At 36.4% G+C, this 26,056-nt stretch overlaps 3 protein-coding genes across 3 annotated transcripts in view; 2 read left to right on the top strand and 1 right to left on the bottom strand.

The window, feature by feature from the left end:
- The first annotated feature begins 1,472 nt into the window (after positions 1–1,472).
- On the top strand, positions 1,473–4,504 carry LOC110094027 (putative glutamine amidotransferase GAT1_2.1). Its single transcript, XM_020819129.2, has 4 exons — positions 1,473–1,609; positions 1,709–2,406; positions 3,863–4,078; positions 4,216–4,504. The coding sequence occupies exons 1-4, from the start codon at positions 1,519–1,521 to the stop codon at positions 4,483–4,485; spliced, it is 1,275 nt and encodes a 424-aa protein (XP_020674788.1). The 5' UTR covers positions 1,473–1,518; the 3' UTR covers positions 4,486–4,504.
- A 13,486-nt stretch (positions 4,505–17,990) lies between these two features.
- LOC110094061 (glycerol kinase) lies at positions 17,991–23,179 on the top strand. Its single transcript, XM_020819203.2, has 4 exons — positions 17,991–18,225; positions 18,308–18,529; positions 19,132–20,104; positions 22,777–23,179. The coding sequence occupies exons 1-4, from the start codon at positions 18,080–18,082 to the stop codon at positions 23,017–23,019; spliced, it is 1,584 nt and encodes a 527-aa protein (XP_020674862.1). The 5' UTR covers positions 17,991–18,079; the 3' UTR covers positions 23,020–23,179.
- An 809-nt stretch (positions 23,180–23,988) lies between these two features.
- LOC110094076 (nucleolin) overlaps positions 23,989–26,056 on the bottom strand; it is an 8,997-nt gene continuing 6,929 nt past the window's right edge. Inside the window, exons 2-3 of the mRNA XM_020819220.2 lie at positions 24,686–24,744; positions 23,989–24,596 (exon numbers count right to left, since the gene is read on the bottom strand). Of these exons, the coding sequence (XP_020674879.2) occupies positions 24,248–24,596; positions 24,686–24,744 (408 nt within the window). The 3' untranslated portion in view covers positions 23,989–24,247. The remainder of the gene's footprint in view (positions 24,597–24,685; positions 24,745–26,056) is intronic.

Here is a 26,056-nt window from a genome sequence, read left to right as displayed (position 1 = left end):
TTATAAAAACAAAATAGCTTATAAATATCACCAAATAAGACTTCCATCTCGCCTATTATATGTTGGTTCAATTATTTCACAATCTTTCAATCACTATTAATAATCAAATTAAAATAATTAAGAATTTATTTGGGGTAGCTTTCTTCCAAATTTATTTTTCAAATAACAATTATAATTTAATTTGACTGCCATTTTTTTTGTTATTTTATCAGTGTTTTTCAAAACAAATTATGATGAAAAAAAGTACATTTTACAATAAAAAATAAATTAATTCACCATAACACTTTTACAGTCTACTTTATAAAACACTTCGTTTGTCCCAATCATATCTGAATTAAATTGATTGAAAATTAGTTTGAGAATTTGATTAATATGCTAAATAAATCTGGTTAATTCCTATAATTATATATTTCTTCCTATCATAAAACGATAATTAATACAAGGTAACTTATAATCTATATTTTGGGGATTGAGCAATGGCTTGTTGGTCAATGAAAAAAATTTGTCCCATCTAATTCATACATGTAGGGGTGTCAATACTTGACACGATCCGAAAATCTGACACGAACCCGACCCAAAAATTCTGGGTTTGAAAAGGGCCGGGTTCTGGTTCAACAATTTGACCCATTTCAAAAATCAGGTCGGGTTCGAGCTAACCCTTTGACCTAAAAGTGACCCAAATTTGACCCATTTTAACACGAAAATCAGTTTTTAACTCAGAAACTCGAGATTAACCCATTTTCGACTCGAAAAGCGGAGTTTGACTCTCTTTTTTTTTTCCAAAACTAGCAAATTTTTCATGTTTCTGGGTCTTTTGGGTCGTGTCAGGTTGACTCGGACCTGAATCGGGTCGGGTTCGGGTCTGAAAAATCGATCAGTTTGCAAAAACGGGTCGGGTTCAGGTTGACCCGAATAGTGCATTGTCAATTTCAGGTTCGATCCGAACCTAACTCGTGACCTAAATTGACACTCCTACATATATGATGCCCTAAACTACAAAATAATAATAACAATAATTATTATTATTATTATGTATTTTTATATAAAAAAACTTAATAATTAAAAAATTTTAAGAAGTCGGCAAGTCAAATCTGACTTTTGACCGAGATCCGATCACGTGGATCCCGTTGGGGCAACCTACATGATGCCACGTACGAGACGTTTATCTTACTTTCAAGCCACATCAGCCTTTGACCTTTCCCAAAATTTTTTATGCAATATCTACATGCCACGTGGCCCGTCAAACAGTTGTCCAGATTTTATAAGTCAAATATACTGTTTCTTATTTGCTAAATTTTACCAAATCGGTTGTAACGCGGCGCCTCGACGTATACACCTCGTCACCCTCGAAGTGATCTCCAAACCAAGAATAAGAAACAAAATTATTTCCGTTTCCTAACAAAATGAAGATCCCAAAAGACACAAAGAAGGTTGCCCTCTCCCTAGTCTTGTTCTCTATAAAATCTGAAACAAATCTGAGGAAGTTAGAAGCAAGAAAGCAAAGCAATTAAAGCAGCCATGGCTTCCTCCGATCTCTCCACCATCCTTCCTCGCGTTGTCATCGTCTCTCGCCGATGCGTTCGGAAGAACAAGTTCGTGGATTTTGTCGGTCTGTATTATCTACAAAACAAAATCCTTTTTTATTTCTTCTTCCGATTATCATATAAAAATTAAGGTTTTTAACCTTGGTTATGTCGCCGGCGAGCAGGAGAATACCACCTGGACTTGATCATCCGTTACGGTGCCGTTCCAGTTATCGTCCCCCGCGTCGCCGGTGTTCATCTCCTCCTGGAAAGCTTTGAACCAATCCATGGCGTCCTGCTCTGCGAAGGGGAAGACATCGACCCTTCCCACTACTCCTCCGATCAAACCGATTTCCTCTCTCCCTCCGAGCTCGACGAAATACGCCTCACCCATTCCTCCGACGCCACCACCGACCCTTCTAAAGACTCCATTGAGCTTCGTCTCTCCCGCCTCTGCCTCTCTCGCGGCATTCCCTTCCTCGGCATTTGCCGCGGATCTCAGATTCTCAACATCGCCTGCCGCGGAACTCTCTACTGTGACGTCGGAAAACAGCTGCGGCGTTTCGTCGAACATGTTGACTACGGGAATTACGATGGGCACAGGCATGCGGTGGAGGTGGTGGAAGGGACGCCGTTGAGGGAATGGTTTGGGGAGAAGGAGATAATGGTGAATAGTTATCATCATCAAGGGGTTAAGAGATTGGCGGAAAGATTTAGGGTCATGGCTTTGGCTAAGGATGGATTGGTGGAAGGATTTTATGATCCGGAGGTGTTTGATGTGGAGAAGGGGAAGTTTTTGATGGGATTGCAGTTTCATCCGGAGAGGATGAGGAAGAATGGCTCGGATGAGTTTGATTATCCGGGTTGCCCTAGGGCTTATCAGGTGTCATTTCCCACTTCTTTATTTTGATCAGATTTTATTCTTTAAATAATTGTACGAAGACTCTCATACTTAAAACCTCAAAATTACTTATTTTACATATTTAATACTTAAATTTATTATTTAAAAAGATAACAATCCGCTAACCTCATCTTCATGGGTGCAAGCTCTCTAGATTGAGGTTTGTTAGATCTAGGGGTGTGTTCAAGTCGAGCTTGACTGTCAAATACTGAGCTCAAACTCGAGTCGAGCAAAATCCGAGCTCGAGCTCGACTCAGTCTCATGTTGACGACTCGTCAAGCTCAGTCCCGAGCTCCGATGTTGAGCTTCGTCCCAAGTAGGCTCGTCGTCGCGTCCGCTGTCGTCCTGAGTTCCGTCATCGTCCTGAGCTCGTCATCGCGCGCGTCCGCCATTAAGATTAGTCATATCAAGCTCGTCGTCAAGTTTTCCGTCGTCCCGAGCTCGTTCGTCGATCTTATCGAGCTCCGCCGTCTAGATCGGTCGTCTCAAGCTTGTCGTCACATCCGCTTTCAAGATCTATCATCCCGAGCTCGTCCATCGTTGTCCAGAGCTCCGCCGTCGAGATCCGCACGCTCCGTCCTTTTTGTTTTACGGCCCAACCTTTGAATCGTCACGTCTGCCTGCTTGATTGAAATTTCTTTTTTTCCAGCCAATCACCTCCGTGAGCTGACGAGTCGAGCATACGTCCATTCGAGCTCGAGCTCAATAAGTTGTCAAGCTCGACTCGCGAGCTCGATAAGCTTTTAAGTGCTAAGCATACAAATCCCCTACAATTATATATGAATTTGGGTAGGGCTGCAAGCGAACCAAACGTTCGACGAGCTACTCGTTGTTCGGTTCGATTAAAGCTCGTTTGTGATCGTTTAATTAGCTAAACAAACAAACTTGAACAATATTTTAAATACTCGATTCTTAAATAAACAAACTTGAACACTACTGCGTTCGATTCGTTTATGTTTGCGAACAACATCATTTGAAGTTCGTGAACAAGCTCGACATTAAGCTCGATAAAAGCTTGATTCGTGTTCGAATTTGAACTCGTGAATAAGCTAGATAAAAATAATTAATATGTGACTATAAAATTAATAAATATAAATAATCATTGCCTTTATTACATAAACAATTGCTTTTATTATAAACGTGTTCGTTCATAGATATGTTCATGAACGTATTTGTTTGATAGTTAAAAAAAATTCGTTAAATATGTTCACGAACAAGCTCGATAAGCACTAAACGAACGAACATGAACTGAACATGAACCGAACATGAACACTCATTAATTTAAATGAACCAAACATGAACACAAACAGTAAAGCTCGAACAAACATGAACCAAACTTGAACAAGCTGATATTAAATGAACACAAACATGAACACTCACATACTCGGCTCGGCTCGGTTCGTTTGCAGCCCTAAATTTGGGGATGTGAATATTGCAGGAGTTTGTGAAGGCAGTCATAGCTTATCAGAAAAAGGTTAATGGCAATATAAATCCCAAGGTTGGCAGTAGCAGTCCAAAACTGGATCAGGAGATGGAGGAGAAGAGGAAGGTGATTGTTAGAAGCTTCTCCATTGCTAAGGACTTATACGATGGAAGGCACGACTTGCCAATCTCTAAGCAATCTGATCTGGAACCTGGAGCAGATTTCCTTGAGGTATTTTATTTCTTACATAAGAGAAATATACAATCAAACAATGGCATTTCTAATTTTTTTTAAGAGCATAGAAGATCGATCAGAATATCATATGAAATGATTTTTGAAAAATTCTGCATGTTCCATATTAATTGCAGTCGAACACAGCGCTAAGTGTACAGCAAGAGAAGAGACTGAAGCAGATGGGAGCAACTGTGAGGAACTCAACTTCTTATCTTCAGATGCTTAAGAAGAAGCAGGAGAGGGAGACCATGGCGAGGAACATAATGAGTAAAATGTCTGTGGTTCAGCTTTCAGAGCTGCTTTCTTTCTATAACATGATGGGTGTGGTTTGCACTGAAGTGTTAGAGAGGAAGATAGCTTTTGACCAGCTGAAGAACACACCAGGAGATGGTTTTTATTACTGATTCAGATCACTTTGCAATGTTGCATAATCTGTATCATTTCTGTGATTTCTCTTCGTGTTTGCACCTTGCAGTTCTCAAACAATGATAAATAATATGGTACACAATTTACTTTGGTCTTTTGGTTGGGAGCTTTAAAGATCAACCGAGAGGTCTTGGGCTCGAGTCTTATGTATGTGATGTGCATATGAATTTGCCTTAATTGATCTAAATGTCCCAAAAATAATAAAAAATAATAATAATTCGGCGTATGTGATATCTTTACATTCTAACAGTGACTCAAATTAGGGTTGTAAACGAATCGAAATGAGTTGAGTTGAGTTTTTGTTTAATTGAGGCAAGTTCATTTAATCTATATGACGTTCAAATTCGAGCTTAGCTCGAGTGAAAAATATGTGGCTCATGCTCGATATGAAAATTTTAAATCGACTAATTTTGGAGCTTGATTTCTTATTTTGAATTTGGAAAAATAATAATTAAGTAGGCTAATATAAATAATGAGAAATGTTAAATAAATTAATCAAGCCAATATGTTAATTAAGCCGGCTAGATTAGCAATGAGCTGAGACTGGACAAATTCAAGCTCGTATAATATATGAGCTCAAATTTAAGCTCCTTGATAAACTCAATTCACGGTCTCATTAGCATTTTGAGTTGGCTCACGAGCCAATTTAGCTCACTTAAACCACGAAAATCTAGCTCTAATATATAGATATAGATGGAGATATCTTTAGTTTTTATGGTAGTACTCTTTGTGTTGAACACATGGAACTTTGGATTATGATGATGAACCTACAAATGAAAAACAAATTGTCGGGAGTGCACTAGAAAATACAATCAAATAAAAGCCTCTGAATGAAGCAACATAAGATCATTAGCAACCGACGGTAAACAAGTGTATGTGGTTTGCCAAAAGATCCAATATAACGCGAAATTGTTCGTTAATAATCTTCGGGGGTGAACAGTGCGACACCAATATTGGCACCGCACTGTTCACCTACGCAAAAAAAAAAAGGCTTACGGAATTTGCGGAAGAAAAGCGCGAAAGAGGAGAAAGACGATTCCTTTTCAGTGAGATGAAGAAACACGCGAAAGAAGAGAAAAAATGGAACTTGATTAGAGATGAATTATTATATTTTTCAGTTTTATTGTATTTTGAAGTGGAAAATGAATTTTTTGAATGAAGATGATCTAATAGAAATGAATCTTTGAAAAGTTCATTAAAAAAATAGCAAAAGATTTTGGCAGCGCCTCGCTCACAAAATTAATCATTCAAATCATTTATATTTATATCACAACACATAAAATTAATTTTAGATATTTTACATAAATATATGATAATATATATTAAACAATTTGAAAAATAAGCAATTATATTTAAGCACAATATATTAATCAATAAATATACAAAAAACAAACTGAAATATATATAAAATTCAAATAATTTTAAATTAAAACTTACATATGACTATTGAAATAATTTAGATATAAACTTTTAAATGATTTTAAATTCAAACCTCAATAAAACTAATTCAATAAATTTTATACAATAAACAAAATCAGTTTACTTTTAGAATAAATTACATTCATGTATAAAAAATAAATTTAATTAAAAAATATTTAAACTTTAATTAAAAAATTTATGACTTAATATGGACCTAAGAAAATAAGTTTACATATTGGAAAAAATATAGATCTAAAAAAAAATCTAAACAAAGTTATAAATATAATGAAAAGCATATTTATTACCAAATAGAAACTATAGTTCTAACACTGTTCTGAGTAAGAAAATATAGAAATAAAAGAGAATACATTTAAAAACAGAATTATAGATTTAAGGAAAAAAGAATACATTTAACACTAAGGGTCTATTTGAGACGGTTTTAGCATTTTATGAAGTTGGTTGTGAACATGTTGTGGAGAAAGCAACTTCACTATTATGGTTGCAAAAAGTAGCTTTCCATCAAAGAAATTTCCAATGCTTTAAAAATCGGACCGGACCGACCGGTTCAACTCTAAACCCTAAACAAGTTGAGCCGTGAATTGGTCCGGAATTTTATAAAAACCGCTTTAGCCACAAACCAGATTGAACAGGCTTGAACCGTCGATTCAACCGGTTAACCAGTGAACCGATGCCGGTTTTCAAAAACTAATTTAACTAATATTTTATTTAAATATTTGATTTAACAAATAAATTTAAAATTTATATAAATTTTAATTAAACAAGCATAAAAATGCTTTATGACATGGCACATGACCTATCATATCATGTGTCTTTCTTAAAAAATGGAGCCAAAAGGCTTATATAAACAAAAACAATGCTAATATATATTCTCTAGGTGATGTGAGACTAAAACCTAATGAAAAGTTCTCATTTCTCAAGTTCACTATATATACACTATATAGATTTGTATGATAGAATGAATTGTGTTTAAGTTTAAGGCTAGATCATCATATTATTATATTAATTTTATTATTTATTACATCATCTGATTCGACCCCGGTCAAACCATCAAACCACTAATCGCTCTTTCCAGAGTTCATTGACCGGTCCGATTTTAAAAGCCTTGGAAATATCTAAAAAAACAATAAGAAAGTAGAATCCAAAATAAACTATGGCTGTTGTATGAAAAGCAAAACATGCAGAATGTTCCAAATATCCTAAATGAAACATCCATATGACAATCTATATATATACAAGGCATAAAATTCTAAGTTAGCTTGGGTTATAACAGGACTCTGAGAGATTTTATGCATGATTTTCTCAAAAAATCATCCACTTATGCCCAACAGATTTTTACTGCTGATACTTAGGATTCATTTAGGCCGACTTTTTACTATTTTTTAAAGTAATTTTTTAGTACTAAAATTATTTCTTGTACTAAAAAGCTGCTTTAAGAAGTAATAAGAAAGACGTCACAAACTAAGCTTTAATGTTATATTTACATGTTATGTAATCTCATGAATTGCGTGAAATTGTAATTAATGCATTATTACATTCAGATATTTATCTAGCGAAACTTGCATAAGGTTCTTCTTAGGGGCAAATTATTGCATCAGCTCACCGGATGTCGAGATAGGTCCGGATATTAATAAAATATTATTTTAAATTAAGCGCAGGTAAAGCGCAACTAAAGCGCAAGTAAAACGCAGGTAAAGCGCAACTAAAGCGCAAGTCAAAAGCGCAGTCAAAAGTGCAACTAAAGCGCAGGTAAAACGCAAGTCAAAAAGCGCAGTCAAAAGCGCATATGACGCGACAAATTTTTATTGGATGTCTGAACTTATTTTCCGCGTCCTGTGACCGAATGCAATAATGCCCTTCTTAGGAGGTTTAATTTGCTATTTTACCTTGCATCACTTTCTCAAATGAATAACATCTCCTAAGAACTAATGCTCATAATAAGAAGCTTTATATCTCCATTAAGATTAATAATTATGGGTGAATAGAGTTCGTATTTATTTGGGCTCATAGGTTAATATTATGAACTTAAAGAATTCGGCACAAATAACTATTGATAAACTCAAAAGTGTAGGGCGTATAAGTTAATGTTATATGTATCGTTAAGAAGGATGAAAAGGCTGTAGGTTTTATTTAGGATGGCTTTTTATTGCTTTCTAAAATAATTTTTATGCATGTCTAATAAGCAATACAATTTAATTAAGGCCTTGTTTGGGACGGCTTTCTTTATGCTTCTTAAAGCAGCTTTTTAGTACAAAAAATAAAATTTTTTTTGCTAGAAAATCGCTTTACTAAGTAGCAAGAAAGCCATCACAAATAAAGCTTAAGAAACCATATAAATATCATTTTTTTAATTGCATAATAAATGACTGATAGCTCTCACTCACCAGCACTTAAATCATCAGCCAAAAAATTAATGTTCGTTTATAACATCTTCCACATATGAAAGGTTGAGCTCCCCAAATATTGTACAAAGCTGTGCTAAATAATTTTGACATAATAGTTATAAAATAATTGTGTCACCCTGAAAATAGAAGAAGGGTTGAGGGAGAAAAAGGCTTTTTGATTTGCCAAAATAGAATCCAGAGCAGAGGAAGAAGCCAGAGATTAGGTAGAGTTATTTCCCTTGATATAAGAGCTTTGCAAATGTTGGGATTTAACATGAGATAAAATGGGGAGTTCGGTAGGGAAGACTCTCTTACAAGCCCTATGAAAAGAGCTGTAGAAACCCAAAAATGTTTGCTGGGACAAGAAGGAGCCTAATCGGAGAGAGTGTTAAGATGCAAATTGATTGGCTTGAATGCTCTTCATCTTCCTCTTTCGAGGTTGATGAAGAGGAAGTATTTGAACATCAAGGTGTTATGCGAGATACTACCGTTCGGATGGGTAAACATAAAAAAGAAGAAATCCAAAAATAGTTGTTTTTGGTTGTTGCTTGGTGGCTACGGACTTGGTTTTATTTAGTATTCTATGGCTGCCGACAGTTTGGATTTTCCTAGATGTGGTTGTTTATCTTCCAGTTGATTTCTGCTTATGGGGGTTGGCTTTGCGGTTGCAGCTATCATTTTTGGTCTATGATGTGGCATTTTGGCTCACCATTTGGATCCGTGACTTGTTGGCAATCATTGTAAGGCAAGAAACAGTTTTGTATGATTGGAGATTACATATTTTAATTTGTTAAAACATTCTGCATAATTTCGAGGACATTTTAGATGTAATTATTATAATACACTGCCAACTAAACTCTCTATTAAAGCCTCTATTAATTTGTAGTCGATGATGAAATTTATTTTATGTAATTTATAAATTTTAATTAATTTATAAATCTCCAAATCTTTTTTGATAGGAATTTAAAAGAAGAGAATCCAAACATTGCCGAGAGAATGATTTCAATCTTTGATTCAAGTAAGTTAAAAAATTGTTATAATTTATTTATTTTATAGTTATGGAGACATACTTCAAAAAAAGACTGAAGTGGTTGAATATGAAACAAGTTGTGAGGATAGTAATACGCAATCCAAACATCTTTCTGTTGAAATAAATTTCGATGATTTACTTGTTGATCCTAGATTAAGAAAAAAGATATCTCATTATCATCCAAATGATAGTGATACAATGAGAAGATCTTATTAAGAAAACATTGTCAACCTTGTGATCATGAATTCTTACAAACACAAATTCGAAATAAGTTATGTAGGTTTAATTTTGTGCGGTTTGATGATTACTATTAGAGTATAAAGCCAAACAACAACCAATACAAATATGACAGGTGTAAAGGCAGCAAGTAGCTTTCTTGTTTTATATTATTTACATCCGTGTACTAGTCTAGACTCTATAAATAGTCTCTGTAACTCTGCCCAAAGAGTATAACAAAAGTATCCATTTCTTTCTATCTTCTGGCTTTACGTTTTCTTCCTCCTCTGTTCTTTACACAAGAAAGACAACTTAGGTTGTCTGCTCTTTACACAAGAATAGCAATCTCAGTTGCTTGTTCTTCTACATGGTATCAGACGTATCAAGATCCTTCGCTTCTGTCTAAATGGCTAACTCTGCCTCTTCCCAAGCCGATGATCTCTCGGCAACTTCGGCAGATATAAACGGTATTTCCTCCTCTCTGAAATTCCTAGTTTCCAACCTAAAACATCTGATTCCCACCCAACTCTCTCATGACAACTTCGCCATTTGGAAATCTCAACTCATTAAGCTCTTTAAAGCAAATGGGTTCTCTCATTTTCTTGATTCTTCCATCGTTCCCCCTGCCACTCATCTTCCACCGCAAAATGGAACATCTAGACCAAATCCTGCCTATAATCAATGGTCGCTCACAGATCAGAATTTAGCGGCAGCAATTTGCTCTACCATTTCCACCTCGATTCTTCCCTACGTGTTGAATCTTGAATCTACTTCTCAGATCTGGCAAGCACTGGAAACCAGATTTCAATCTTCCAATCGTTCGAGAGTCATACAACTCAAGAACGAATTGCATAATATCTCCATGAAAAATTCTACCATGACCCAATATTTGTCCAATATCAAAACTATTGTTGATCAGATTTCAGCAGCTGGTGCTGTTCTTGATACTGAAGATATTCTTCTATATATCTTAAATGGCCTCCCTCCTTCCTACCAGTCATTCAAAACCTCTATCCGCACCATGCTTACACCTATCAGCTTGGATAATTTGTACTCGCTTCTTTTAAGCGAAGAAATCAATCTTGCCATGGACGCATCTCGGCTCTCTAATAACAACAATCCAAATATGGCGCTGTACTCTTCTCGTGGACGAGGCGCACGCTCTCGTGGGCGTTCAACCTATCCGATCTTACAACCTACCAGAAATATTGGTAATGGAGCTGCCAACAATACAGGTAATGAAACTACAAGAATCCCAAGAAACAATGCGGTCACCTGCCAAATCTGTCTCAAGAAGGGCCATTCTGCACAAGACTGTTGGCATAGATCAAATCTTCAATATATTCCTCAACAGAGGAATCCTCCAAATCGGGCACTTGCAGCTACTACCGAACAAGCTACAAATGAATGGTATTTGGACTCTGGTGCATCCTCTCACATCACCAATTCACTGGACAGACTCTCTCTATCAAGTCAGTATCAAGGATCGGACGCTGTTACCGTCGGTGATGGTCGGTAAGTTTCCATAGCTCACACCGGTGAGGGCATCTTGCCTACACCGAATCGTAAGCTAACTTTAACTAATCTCCTTCACATACATGAAATACATTACAATCTTTTATCTATTTCTAGACTAACAAAGGATAACGAAATTTACATTGTTTTTGATCCCTCTGGATTTTATTTCAAGGACTTGAAGAATCATCAAACACTGCTTCATGGACCTTGCCGTGACGGTATCTACCCCATTCTAACATCAAACAGCAACTCATCCCTCACCGCCCTTGCTGCTACCTCGTCCTCCGGCGCTCTCTGGCATAATCGGTTGGGTCATCCCCACAAGAACGTGCTTCAGACCATCTCCAAACTCTACCCGGCTCTTAAAATTGCAAATTACTCTGATTTTTGCTCTTCCTGTAATCTTTCTAAAGCCCATAGACTAATGTTTGAAGTTTCCAAAAACAGACAAACCACACCGTTATCTTTAATACACTCTGATGTTTGGGGCCCCTCACCCATAAATTCGGTGCAAGGGTTTGCCTATTACGTTGTATTTGTCGACGACTATTCTCGATATTCGTGGATTTTTCCGCTCACAAGAAAATCAGAAGTTACTACTACTTTCATCAATTTTAAAAACTTTATTGAAAAACAAACTTCTTATCATATCAAAAGCTTAAGAACTGATGGCGGCACTGAATTTCTAAATAACAATCTTCGTCAATTTTTACAAGAAAATGGTATCCATCATCAAGTTTCTTGTCCATACACGCCTGAACAGAACGGTCTTGCTGAACGCAAACACCGTCATATAACTGAAACTATGCGTTCTCTTTTACAGACCTCGGCCGTTCCCTACAAATATTGGCCCGATGCTGCCTTAACCGCTGTTTATCTCATTAATCGCATGCCTTCTAAATCCATTTCTCATGCTTCCCCATATCAGCTATTTTATAATAAAATTCCTTCATATTCTCATCTCCGTGTATTCGGCAGCGAATGCTTTCCTTTACTACCTCCACACACCCATCACAAGCTCCAACCAAAAGCAAAATCATCTGTCTTTCTAGGATATTCTGAGGCTTACAAAGGATATCGATGTCTTGACATGATGAACAATACAATAACTTACTCCAGAAATCTTACGTTTAACGAAGCTTCATTTCCTTTTAAACAAACCACACCACAACAACTTTCCTCTGATGCAATTTCCCAACCATCACTGCTTCTTCCCACAACTATTCCTGTCAACCGGACGTTCCAGCAAATTCCGACTCCATGCTCCTCTACTAATGTCCCTAGTCCAGTTCACGAACAAGCACCTTCCGCTACCTCTCAAACCGTGGTTCCTCCTTCTAAAATCATTCAACGTCATTCTATGGTCACAAGAAATCAAACAGGGAATCTCAAGCCTTGTCAGCGCCTTAATCTTCTGCATATTCAGAACAATTACAATACTAATCCTACTCCAAATACATATCTTGAAGCCGCCAAACATGCTCACTGGAGACAAGCCATGGCTCACGAATTTTTGGCTCTCCAAAAGCAAGGAACATGGAACCTAGTTCCTCCTCCTCCTAATACGTCCATCCTTGGCTGCAAATGGACCTATAGAACTAAATTTCACTCCGATGGATCGATCGCTCGTTTTAAAGCGCGTCTCGTTGCTCTCGGCAACAGGCAAGAACATGGAATTGATTATGATGAAACATTTAGTCCCGTGGTGAAGCTCCCTACAATACGCATCCTCATTACCGTTGCACTTCACCATGGGTGGTCTATTCAACAACTAGACGTTGAAAATGCTTTTCTCCACGGCACCTTAACTGAAACCGTCTACATGACTCAACCCAAGGGATTCGAGGACGCATCTAACCCCAATCACGTTTGTCGTCTACATAAAGCAATCTACGGACTTAAACAAGCCCCCAGACAATGGTACAACACTTTCTCTAATCATCTCACGTCTCTCGGATTTTCTCATAGCAAATCTGATCCTTCTCTCCTCATTCGCAAACGAACCAACTCTCTTATCTTTCTACTTATTTACGTCGATGACATTCTTCTTACCGGCAACAACTCACAAGATATCAATAATCTTCTTCATCAGCTAAAATCAACCTTTGCCATCAAACATCTTGGCACGGCCCACTCCTTTCTTGGAATTAAAATCACTTCTCAAAATCCAAATCAACTATTCCTATCGCAACCGCAATATGCCAAACACATCCTGCAACTTGCTCAAATGTCCGAATGCAACGCCCTTGCCAATCCCAGCTGCACCAAATTACCGCAACTTGTGCCTCCCGATCCCATACTTTCCGATCCAAGCTTATACCGCCAAATTACCGGTTCTCTTCAATATTTGACCATCACTAGACCCGACTTAGCCTACTCGGTTAATGTTCTATCTCAACATATGCAAAACCCTCAACCTCCGCATACCTACCTCCTCAAACGACTCCTTTGGTACATTCGCGGCACACTTCATTACGGAATTCCTATCACCAAATCAGCTCTCACTCTAACATCTTATTCGGACGCTGACTGGGCAGGTGACCCCGTCTCTCGCAAATCCACATCTGGTTTTTGTTCTTTTTTAGGTACCACACTGATCTCGTGGTCAGTCAAAAAGCAACATACCGTCGCAAGATCTTCCACAGAATCCGAGTATCGGGCATTAGCAGCTGCTACCGCCGACATCCTCTGGCTTCGCCGAGTTCTTGATGACTTTGGGATCAACACGAACACACCTACCGATCTTCACTGCGACAATACTTCAGCCATAGCTATTGCAAATAATCCGGTTTTTCATGCTCGCACGAAGCACATTGAGATTGACCAAAGATTTATACGTGATCATATTCACAATAATAACATCAGGCTGCTACCTATTAGTACCATTGATCAAACCGCCGACATCCTTACTAAGCCATTAACTACACCACGGTTTCAGCTACTTCGAAACAAACTGACAGTAATTGAAGATCCATCAGCTTGCGGGGAGATATTAGAGTATAAAGCCAAACAACAACCAATACAAATATGACAGGTGTAAAGGCAGCAAGTAGCTTTCTTGTTTTATATTATTTACATCCGTGTACTAGTCTAGACTCTATAAATAGTCTCTGTAACTCTGCCCAAAGAGTATAACAAAAGTATCCATTTCTTTCTATCTTCTGGCTTTACGTTTTCTTCCTCCTCTGTTCTTTACACAAGAAAGACAACTTAGGTTGTCTGCTCTTTACACAAGAACAGCAATCTCAGTTGCTTGTTCTTCTACAATTACAAAGCATGATTAAAGTATAATATAAGTATATAACCAAAGATTTAACTTATTTCCTATTTTGTTATCTTTATAGGTTGAAAATAGGAGAGCAAGCAAATGGTGATAGCTCTAACACAAAAAATTTGAAAATTGAACAAAAAAATATATATATATTTCAATTTCATATTGGGCAAGTTAATAGTTCTTATAACATCACATGGAAAAAGTGTCAAGATTTAATGAATCAGTAACATGACATTAGATTTGTTATTACAAAACATTCTAACTAAATTAAAGAGATTATTGAACCTATTTAATTGCCAGTATTGTTTGTGTCTGATTTCTTTTACTCAAGGGTTCGCTCTTCAAGATCATGATTGATATGTCACTAAAAATCATCTTGATTAGGCACAAATTTGATAAGTGTAAATATTGTGTTAAATTTTTAGTGAAAATGTGTTGTTTTAGTTGTATTGTGAAGGAAAAATACATAAAAGGTATAAAATTTTAAGTTTCAAAAAGCGCCACGGTGTCAGAACAAACAACGACGCAGCACCATTAAGGCCACATCGCCGAAGAGCCAGAATATCGACATGGCAGCGCCAACTTCTTTGTTGAATACCACCATGGCGTCAAAAGTTCAACTTTGCAGCGCCGTGTGCTTTATCGTTAAGCACTGAAGAGCCAGACTAGATATCCCCTCAACGCCCAAATTGCTCTTCCGATGCCGCAACATTCAAAAGTTAGTAGTGCCACGACGTAATAAATGTAACTTCCAAGGACACTGTATGTCAGCAAAATGACACGATTGTTCACTAAGTAATTGATTAACATCAGTAAGCATCGCGACGAAACCAGAAAAGCAACAAAAAAATGTTAATTCATTTGTTAGGCGCAGATGCGTCGTCATTGCAAGCACCACAATGCTAGATGCCTACTTTGTATTTTCCTATAAATAGTCATTATGTTATGTTTGTTAGAGAGTTCAGTCACTTAAATAATTTCAGTATAATTCAAAGTGCTTCTCTGAAACTTCCTTAGAGTGACAACTAAGGGTATTTAGAGAAGTGCTTGATACGATCATCAGAGTGTTTGACTTTTGTTTGTGGAAGCAAATCTATAGTGTTGAGAGAAGGAGTGTAGAGGAGATCTATTGAACTAATCTAGTGATATCTATATCTTGTATTTTCTTTCTATCATGTTATTACTGAAAAAGAGTTTGCTTTAATTCTAGTCCATATATGACTAAATTCTCTTATTTTAGATTAATGATATAAGTATTATATGTAGTACTAATAATGCTCTTCTTCTTTAAATGATCAAAAAGTTATTTTCAATAATATCATATCTTCATTTAATGCACATAATGGTTATATGTGTAGTTAAAATTAGGTGTAATGTTATGTCTCGATGGAGGGAAGCAGGCATAACTAGGTATATTGAATTAGTATGCATCATACCTAGTTATAGGGTATGCAATGTACTAAATTTTTAAGTAGATATTACTATAGGAAGTATGTGGACATCCTTTGCTCCTATAAGCTCGAGAGAGATCTAAGAGTGCATATGCTCTGAGTAGCATCACAATTAAAAGAAATTCATTAGAAAAAATATGTTATTTACATTCATCAATTCAAAATATTATATCTATATAGTGTATTCATTATCTTTATCTAATTTTATTTAAGTGATTAAATATCTATAATATCTATTTTTATCGAGTAGATAATTGTTATAATTTTAGTAGACAATACTAGTTTTTACAACTGAGCATATCTTTCTCGTGGGATTTATACTCCACTCTATCACTATATTACTTTCTTTGGCACGTATATTTGTGTATATTAAGTTGAATTTTTATATATTTTTATATCAAAGAAAACCTAAGCATTATTAAGAATTGATAGAGCCCTAAATCATTTCACAATTCTATAGGTTACTCCACATCCCTCATTAGAATCTCAAAGCATATATGAGTTAACAACTTCCAAACTTAGTTTTGAGATCATCTGAATTCTAATTTCAGCAACTTATATTCAAATTGAATGTCTTAGTGAGACGAATCCAACAACACTAAAATCGGTCTAATTTGAGCCCAAACTTGCCCAAATCATGGGACTAAAGCATATTTGAAAGCTTAAGTGCATTTAGTGGATGACCAAATGATATCCTAATATAATATGTTTATAGACAAATGAAGTGGTTTGACAAGACAAATCCAACAATCCCAATATCACTTAATTTTGAAATCATTAAGACATTTGAATGCTGAACAAATGCTCCATGATCGAAATAATCTGTATGGGTCATCCGATGGACCACTATGAATTTGTCCTAGATCTTCTTCAAATTTACAGGGCACGCCACTCTCAAAATATATAAATTGACTCCCTCTTCCCACATGATGGAGGCTTAGACTATTAGCAAGACACTTAAGAGAGCTCTAAGGCTCGAAGCATCCTGGAGCTCCACCACAATACCATCACTAGCGAATCATTGCTACCAAGCAGCCGCTACTAGACCTCTGCCCGACCATTGTCATATAACATCCATCTAGCAATCATCACCGGGCTTTCGTCTGAGCATAGTTGCTCACTAATTACGATCCCTCCAACCTTTATCTCCTGACGACTACATTCCCACCGACCTCCATTGCATGTCGATTACAATCCTTCCAACCACAGTCACCCATCAAGTCTGGTCTGAACAGAAAGATTCTAAAGTAAAAGCAAGATGAATATATTGGATAGTCTGAAAACATAGTACAGGTGCCTATATATAGGCTTGGAAGCTATAGGTGCAACGTGTACTCAAGCTATTGGTTCATGCTAAATAAGGCAAGGTAATTAATACAGTAATCATAATTAATTAGTTCTCTAACACATTTAAGGCCAAATCACACTCACAACGCATACACATAGACTCGAACCATAGACTTCTTAGTTGGAAATAATGATCTTAAAAAATACTTCAAAAACATAATAAATTATTGCTTAAGGAAATCACACATGCCTCTGCATTGAAACTATGAATATTTTTATGAATGAATGGGTGAAGATTTATTTGAAATTTTATTAGATGAGTCTGATGATGTATGAATAAAAGAGCAAGTGGTTATATAAATATAAGTTTTTTTTTATATAATTTATCTTTTTATCAGATAAGTCAAATAAGAAAAAATTAAAACAAAAAATGATGTCCCAATCTGAGATGATTTGAAATAACTAATTTATATCCAAATATATACATAAAAATATTTTTTGATCTAATTTTGAATATTTATTTGATATTTTTAATGCTCGTATTTCACATCGTAACGTGTGAAAAGATATTTCTGCAATAAATTTTTCTTTTTTTAAACGGTAACTATTAAATTATAAATTATTTGACAAATTTATTACTTTTAAGATAATTACGTGCAGCTATCTATATCTAAATATAACCGGATAGGTCAATGCACCGACATCCTGACACGTGGCGGTTGCATCCAGCAACTTTTCTCTCTGGCCCTCTTACACAAAACTGCCCCGGGCTTTAAGCAGAACAACAGCATTTCTTCTAATCTCGCTATTGGACACGCTGTCCCCTCCTTACACTGCTCCCGCGAACATCTCACCGGTCGCTTGCCATTCGTCAACCCCACCTCTATCGCCCCTTTGGTCTCATCGAAAGATAAATCCTCGCAGCATTTCGAGGCATTCCATCGAACAGCGAGTGGGCGAGAGAGAAGAAAAACGATGACGTCGTCAGAATCCTCGCAGGAAGTTTTCATCGGCGCGCTCGATCAAGGGACGACGAGCACTCGATTTATCATCTACAATAGCGAGGCCAAGCCCATCGCTTCACATCAGCTGGAGTTGACCCAGTATTACCCCGAAGCCGGGTACTGTTCTTCGCTTGATTTTGATTTTCTTTTGTCTTTTTTCAAGGGGCCTTTTTTTAACCATTGTCGGGTCTGGGATTAGATGGGTGGAACATGATCCATATGAGATTTTGAAGAGTGTGAGGATTTGCACTGCGAAGGCGCTCGAAAAGGCCACCGCCGCCGGGTACAACGTCGAAGACGGGCTCAAGGCCATTGGAATCACGAACCAGAGGGAGACCATTGTTATGTGGAGCAAGTCAACGGGACTTCCTCTGTACAATGCGATCGTCTGGATGGACCTCCGCTGCAACTTAATCTGCAGGTTCGCTTCTTCTCATTCCTTCAGTTTATGATCTTTTGGGCTGTTTTGTGTAGGGCCCTGTCTTGGATTTCCATTTCTCTGCATTGAAATTGGGTAGAGGTTGTAAATTGATATTGTATGAGTTAAATGACCTAAATCCTTAATTAGGAACCATAGTGGTAGATCCTCAGCCTATTCGATTTGCCGATTTAATGTTGTGTTGTTTCAATTGCTGATTGTTTGATCCGCTAGATCTTTTGACAACATTTATGTAAATTACATTTCATTTCTAGTTTGATCTGATAGCTAGATTGGCGTTCAAAATATAGTATTGAACAAAAGAGAACACCGAGAACTTATTAGGCTTGCCGCTGAATAATACGAAACCAAAACAACTCCTTAATCTCTTTACTTGGAAGTTTGCAATGTTCTTTTCATTTGATTTATTCACGTTTCTGCATAATTTAACAGGAAGAATGACTGAGCTTAAACAAAGATGAATGAGCTCTAAAAGTAACCAGCTAAAAGGCCTTTTCATGTCTTGATTTTGTTAAAAATAGAGAAAAGTGGAATCTAAAGGCTCAATTTCCAAATGAATGAAACATTTTCCTTTAATTCTCCAGGAGTTTGGAGAAGCGTCTGGCTGGTGGAAAAAAACATTTTTTGGAGACCTGCGGCTTACCTGTCAGCTCCTACTTCAGTGCTCCCAAGATCCTATGGATGATTGAAAATTTGTATGGTGTTAAAGAAGCTATTCGAACTGGAGATTGTATGTTTGGTACTATTGACACCTGGGTCATCTGGAATCTCACAGGTGGTTGTGGTACTCCCTATGGGGATAAATATGTTCGAGGATTACATGTCACTGATTGCTCAAACGCATCTCGAACCATGCTCATGAACCTTAAGACCCTTGAATGGGATAGACCCACATTAGAGCAATTGGGGATTCCCTTTGAAATCCTTCCAAAAATTGTTAGTAATTCTGAACCCATTGGACTAATTGCCAATGGATGGCCCCTCTCTGGAATCCCCATTACCGGATGCCTTGGCGATCAACACGCAGCTATGTTGGGCCAGCTCTGCCTGAAGGGGCAGGCTAAGAGTACTTATGGAACTGGGGCCTTTATTCTCCTCCACACTGGTGAGGAGATCGTTCAATCATCGAATGGACTACTATCTACGATTGCGTACAAGCTTGGCCCCGATGCACCAACTAAGTATGCGTTGGAAGGCTCTATTGCAATCGCTGGCGCTGCAGTTCAGTGGCTTAGGGATGGTCTTGGGATTATCCAGACCGCATCAGATATTGAAGAGTTGGCTGAAACAGTGGTAAATACAGGAGGGGTGTACTTTGTTCCAGCATTCAATGGACTGTTAGCACCATGGTGGAGGGATGATGCTAGAGGTGTATTGCTTGGCCTTACGAGGTTCACAAATAATGGACACATTGCCCGGGCTGTGCTGGAGAGCTTGTGCTTTCAGGTGAAGGATGTGCTTGATTCGATGCACAAGGATTTTGACAATTCAGGTGGAGATTTCTTACTTCGGGTCGATGGCGGCGCAACAGTTAATAATCTTCTGATGCAGATTCAAGTATGTTTGCAGTCCCCTTTTTTTTTATCTTTTTAGCAACTACTTTATGTTTGGTGTGATTAATTTTTCTTTTGGTTTACATGCTATGTCCATGCTGCTATTTGGATTCCTTTTGCTATTTTTGTTGGGCGCACTAACTTTAATAGCTTTCCATGTCTTAAGATGACTATTGCATTTTTCAAGCTTGATGATCAAATTAAGCATGCTAATCTTTTACATAATTTGAGGAACTTGACCTCTTCAACAAGTTATTAAACCTCTTATTTGAGTTTATTTTTCCAAGGGAGGGTCACCTAAAAGAATACTAAATTCCGGCAAATTTTTCTTGGTTTACTAGTTTTCTAATAACAGTTGAACTCACTGATTTTGAAAAGCTTTGCTGGATTGAAAGTCCTTAAATTTGAGTTCACCTCACTAGCATACTAAACTCTTATTTGTACATGCCCCTTTTTTTATTGCATAAATAAATTGAAAAGTGTACGCAATTCCATTCACACACGCCCCGACCCACATAGTTTATTAAGTAAAGCAATTGTGAATATTTTCGGCCTCTTTAGTTGTTTCTCTTTTTCTTTTTCATATTTTCTTACTTCTTCAGTTGCACAATTTACCTCAAAGTAGCTATTTGGTTTCCTTTAATTCTTATCTTTTGTTGATCCATGCTTTCCTTTAGTTTTCTTTGTAATCCGCATTTTCTAGCAATACGTCTTGATTCAATTTGTCCATACATTACTTATTGCAATAAGAAATTTTTTTCTCTGCAGTTTACTTAATTTTAGGTTTTTATTCACTTCTTGCAGATTTTTTTTTCTCAGTGTGTGCTAGTATTGTTCATTGTCGTTTCTTAAAACTTAACATTGTTATAAATAATTAAGTATTAATGTATTACTGGTTAGAATGGTATAATTTCATAACAATATCATTTTTAAGTTCGACCATCTTCTTCTCTATTCCCCATCAATCATGTTAGGATTTTCATTGAATGTTATCTCAATCTATGCTCATTTGCCTCCGGATGGATAAAAATTTCATGATTATATCATTGCGCAAAGAGAGGATCAAAACATTGTAGATTCTTATATATATAGTTTTGTGGTGTCATTGCGCAAGCATAGAAATGATGAATGCGCCTAGGATGGGTTTCTCTTAACTTTTATTCTCACATATTTCTTGAATTCTTAGAATAGACAACAAAATAGTGAACTAATGTGCACCCATATTCACTGATCAAGTTGATTAAGTCATTATAAGAACTTGAAATGGTTTCAACAAGCTTGAAACAAATATGGATCTGAACTCAACAAGCTTGAAGTCGCCCAAAGCATCAAATATCCTGGAACTGAATCTTGTCAAGTTGCCCATGAGAACTTTAACTCAGCCCTTGGTGCTGACTACTGAGCTACTAAACTCGTCAAAAGGACTCACTAATTTGCTGATTAATGAAAATGCTAAATTATAAAGCTTCGATGTTTAAGGAGAGATCCACAAATGAAAATTTATTTTCCTTCTCTTTATAATGTGTCTGCAATATTATTGTAACAATGACTTATAGTCTCTGCAAATGCTCGAAATTCCATCTTCAGTTTCACTATTACTACTCACCATCATTCATCGTGTTCATGTTTTACTCATCGAAAAAAAAGTATCATTCTTTCAAGAAAACAAAATCTCAAAGGAGATGCTTTTTCCGGCATCTTTTATATCATGGCTATCATCTTTGAGCTAGTGCTAAAACGAAGCCTAATAGATGCTGAACATTATGAATTGTTCCAAAGTTTTGAATTTCTCAGGCCTTTAAAGCAAAAATCAGCTTGATGCAAGAAATTTGTTATAAGAAAAGCAGTCTAGGAAGCACCTTTTTGGAGACCTTATTTCCCAGTTAACATCTTCACTTGAAAATTGCAATGAAACCAAATTTCAGGAATACTTTGCAATGAGAAAATTCCTATATATCCAAGCCGAGTGCATATTGTTCCATGGAGTTAAGGCCAAAAAGATGAAAGAAACAAGTATTTTCACGACTTACCATCCGGCCAATTCTGTCTTACCTCATTCCCTTTTTATGGGGACATATCTTTATGACTAAGGAATGGGGAATCTCTCTCCTGTTACATGAATCAAATGTTTTATTTCATCCGGGAAAAGTCATCTCTTTCTTAACAATGTCTTTGTCATTTGATCCCCAATAGCGATAAGATATTTCTTTACCAGGAAAACATTAAGCATTCTCAGCCATTGTCTTGTCTAGATGCTTATTAACATTATATAACTGGATTTTTTCTTAATTTCCTTGATCTGTCTTATTATGGAGAAATTATTACATGTGGAGTCTGGACGGGGAGAATCGTCCGGATTTGTTGTGATTTACTGAGTATTTGTTGCGTATTCGCAAATACTCATTAAATACTCACAAAATACTCAGTTGTGAGTATTACTGAGTATTTTGTGAATATTTACTGAATATTTTGTCAGTAATCGCTCAGTATTTTGTGAGTATTTGTTGATTTACTGTGTATTTACTGAAATACTCAATAAATAAGCAGCAATCTGGACTGTTATTCTCGTCCAAAGTCCGCACAGAATAATTTCTCTTTATTATGACGCTAAAGCAAGAATTTCATCCCACTTGTTTATTTATGATTATGATAAGATTCCCGTCAACATATTTCCAGGCTGATTTCTTGGGGAGCTTGGTTGTGAGGCCAGCAGACATAGAAACAACTGCCCGCGGTGCAGCTTATGCAGCCGGATTAGCCATTGGTCTCTGGACCGAAGAGGAAATCTTCTCAAGCAAAAACGAAGAGAATTCTACCACTTTCATCCCCAATATGGATGCAGAGAAACGTAAGAAAATGTGTGAGGCATGGTGCGAGGCTGTCTCCAGGTCTTTTAATCTGGCTTTCCTTTCCTGTTAACTCTTTCACTCTTCGTTTGTCGTACAGCTAAAGCTCTCCATTTCTTTTTCTATGTTCTAAAATAAAATTCTCTGGTACATCATAAGTGTGATTGACAAAGTTTCTCTTGTGTTGTTATATATATAATATAATCAAATGTGATATTGGTTTGTGTGGTGCAGAGAGCTTGTTCATGGCATTAGTGTTTGTTTATTTTTCCTGAGATTTTCTTTTTCTATTATGATAATTTGATGGTTGGGATTATTTATATCTTCTGAAAAATATTGAACTATCATAAAAAACTGCCTTATATAATTGAAATTTAAGTTAATAATTATTGCTAGAAAAGATATATATAATTAATGATTTTAATGAGTTTTTGTACTTGGGATAAAGATTATAAGTTAAAGTTCTATTGGGATTTTTCTTTGAGAATTTTTTTTTTTAACTTCGAAGTCAATTAAGACAAATTTCAAATTTAAAATCTCTTAGTAAGTAATTAAAGCTCACAATCAACAAATTAAGATGAACTACATAACTACATTGGGAATGATTCTATTGTTGAATGCTCTCCATTTTCAAAATATTTAAAGCTTATTGCAACCAAATTGAGATTTCATTTAAGACAGCTTTTTTGTTGCTTCTTATAATAATTTTTTAATATAAAAATTTTAATTTTCATACTAAAATTTTATTTTAAAAAGAAATAAAAAAATTATCTCAAACAAAACCTAAATCACCATTTGATTCCCATAGAGAATATTTAAACCTTATTGCTACTTTATTGCCTTGTTGCTTTATTATTTCTGAAAAACATAAGTCATTAAAACTTGTTTTAAATCTTTAAATCTATACATAAATAAGAATACAATATAAATTATTTATTTATTACATTTATCTTAAAATAGATCCAACAACTTTTAGTTGTGCAATGACTATAGAAGCAGGAAAATAACCATCGAAGAACATCAAAAATAGACAATTCGTGACTGGATAAAATAATGAAAACAAGACATGCATCCATTACCCAATAGTCTTATAAAATCATCAAGATAAAAACTTAAATAAGGAGCATAAACTACAAAGAAGTCAGATAGATGATAAAAGTACCGCCCCAAATGTGAATAACTTATCCTAATCTAAGGCAAAGCCACAAAAAACCTTAATCTAACAACAACAGCCACAATGACAATTCCTTGCGCATGGGGAAGAGCTAATGGTGATGGAGCCATTTAACATGGTCACTAGATCACCTCCTCTTCTTAGGAGGAGGTTGGTCTTCCTCATCCTCTTCGTCGTCCTCTTCATCCTCGTCCTCACCATCCTCCTCATCATCTTCATCATCATCGTCCTCATCATCATCACTTCCTCCGCCTGCACCAGCTCCGCCTGCACCAGCGCCATTCGGCTCAAGTTCATCCTCTTCATCGTCCTCTTCATTCCCTTCTTCGCCGGAGTAATCTTCTTCACCACCATCATCATCTTGCTCCCCACCATCCTCGTCATCCTCATCCTCATCATCCTCATCTGACTCGCCATCGTCCTTGTTCTCGGGCATAGATTCACCTTTGATCCTCCTTAGAGATGATAGGGGAAACCTACAAAAACCAGAAGAAGAATGAAGTTCCAAACAAGCCAAAGAACTTGTTTTACATATCAAAGTTCTAATTAGACATTGGAAACCTACCCTTTGATTATCTCGCATCCTCCGCCAAATAAGTCTGCTCCATTATGTGTAGATTCAATCTGCATCAAGAAAATAAACCGCTCATTGATAGCTTAGAATAGGTTGCAACATAATTCTACAGCCAAGATTGCCTTGCTTGTGCCTCGAAACACGAGAAATTAAAACCAACCATTAAACTACATGCAATATAATGTTATTGATAGGAAAAGGGTCGTTACTTATAAGGTTTATCGTAGCAGACATAAAACCAAAATAGACAGAAACAATGGACGATAAATAATAAGCAAGCAAGATTACATAAAAAAAAAAAAAATCTCAAAACATCAGACCACACATAGGCTTTCATTTGGGACGATTTTTTTACCGCTTCTTAAAGCAGCTTTTTCGTGCAAAAATTTTAATTTCTATTTAAGAAAGCTACTTTAAGAAACATTAAAAAAGCCGTCTCAAACAAAGCTGTATTCTACATAGAAATAAATGATTACCATAAATGTTTATTTAGCAACAACGACAAAATGCTATCATAAACGGTAAAAATTCTATCTAAAAGCATCATCATTTCATGAATCGAATGAAGAATACAACAACAACAACAACAACATCAAGCCTTTATCCCACTCCGTGGGGTCGACTACATGAATCCTTTTTCTCCATTGTGTTCTATTAAAAGTCAAATTCTCGTTTAAATCTAATAAAGAAAGGTCATTCCTAATATTTCTAACCAAGTCTTTTTAGATCTACCCCTACCTTTCTTAACACAAGTCAAATCTAATACCTCTACTCTCCTAACCGGGTCATCACAAGGCCGCCGTTTTATGTGACCAAACCATCTAAGGCGACTCTCTCTAATCTTATCTTCTACTAGAACTACTCCAACCTTTTCACGTATATGCTCATTCGTATCCTATCTCTAAGGGTAAAGCCACTCATCCACCTGAGCATCCTCATCTTTGCCACACTTAATTTAGTATTATGCTTCTCTTTTAATGGCCAACATTCGGCACCATAAAGCATTGCAGGCCTCACCACCATCTTATAGAATTTTCCCTTAAGTTTGAGGGGTACATTTCTATCACATAACAAGCCCGATGCATTCCTCCACTTCAACCATCCAACTTGAATTCTGCTGATAATATCCCCATCTATTTCACCATCACTCTGAACAATAGATCCAAAGATGATATCATCCACATAAATTTGAACAATGAGTATTTTCTTTCTAAATTTCTTTAAGAAGAGAGTTGTATCCACACTTCCTTTTTCAAAAGATCTTTCAAGTAGGAAAGTGCTCAATCTCTCATACCAAGCCCTAGGTGCCTGTTTCAATCCATATAATGCCTTTTTTAACTTAAAAATATGATTTGGGTATTT

This window comes from Dendrobium catenatum, unplaced genomic scaffold (assembly GCF_001605985.2).
Source record: "Dendrobium catenatum unplaced genomic scaffold, ASM160598v2 fragScaff_scaffold_156, whole genome shotgun sequence".
NCBI classification, from domain to species: Eukaryota; Viridiplantae; Streptophyta; class Magnoliopsida; order Asparagales; family Orchidaceae; genus Dendrobium; species Dendrobium catenatum.
Note: the sequence above shows the minus strand (reverse complement) of the source record. Positions and strands in the feature narration are given on the sequence as shown.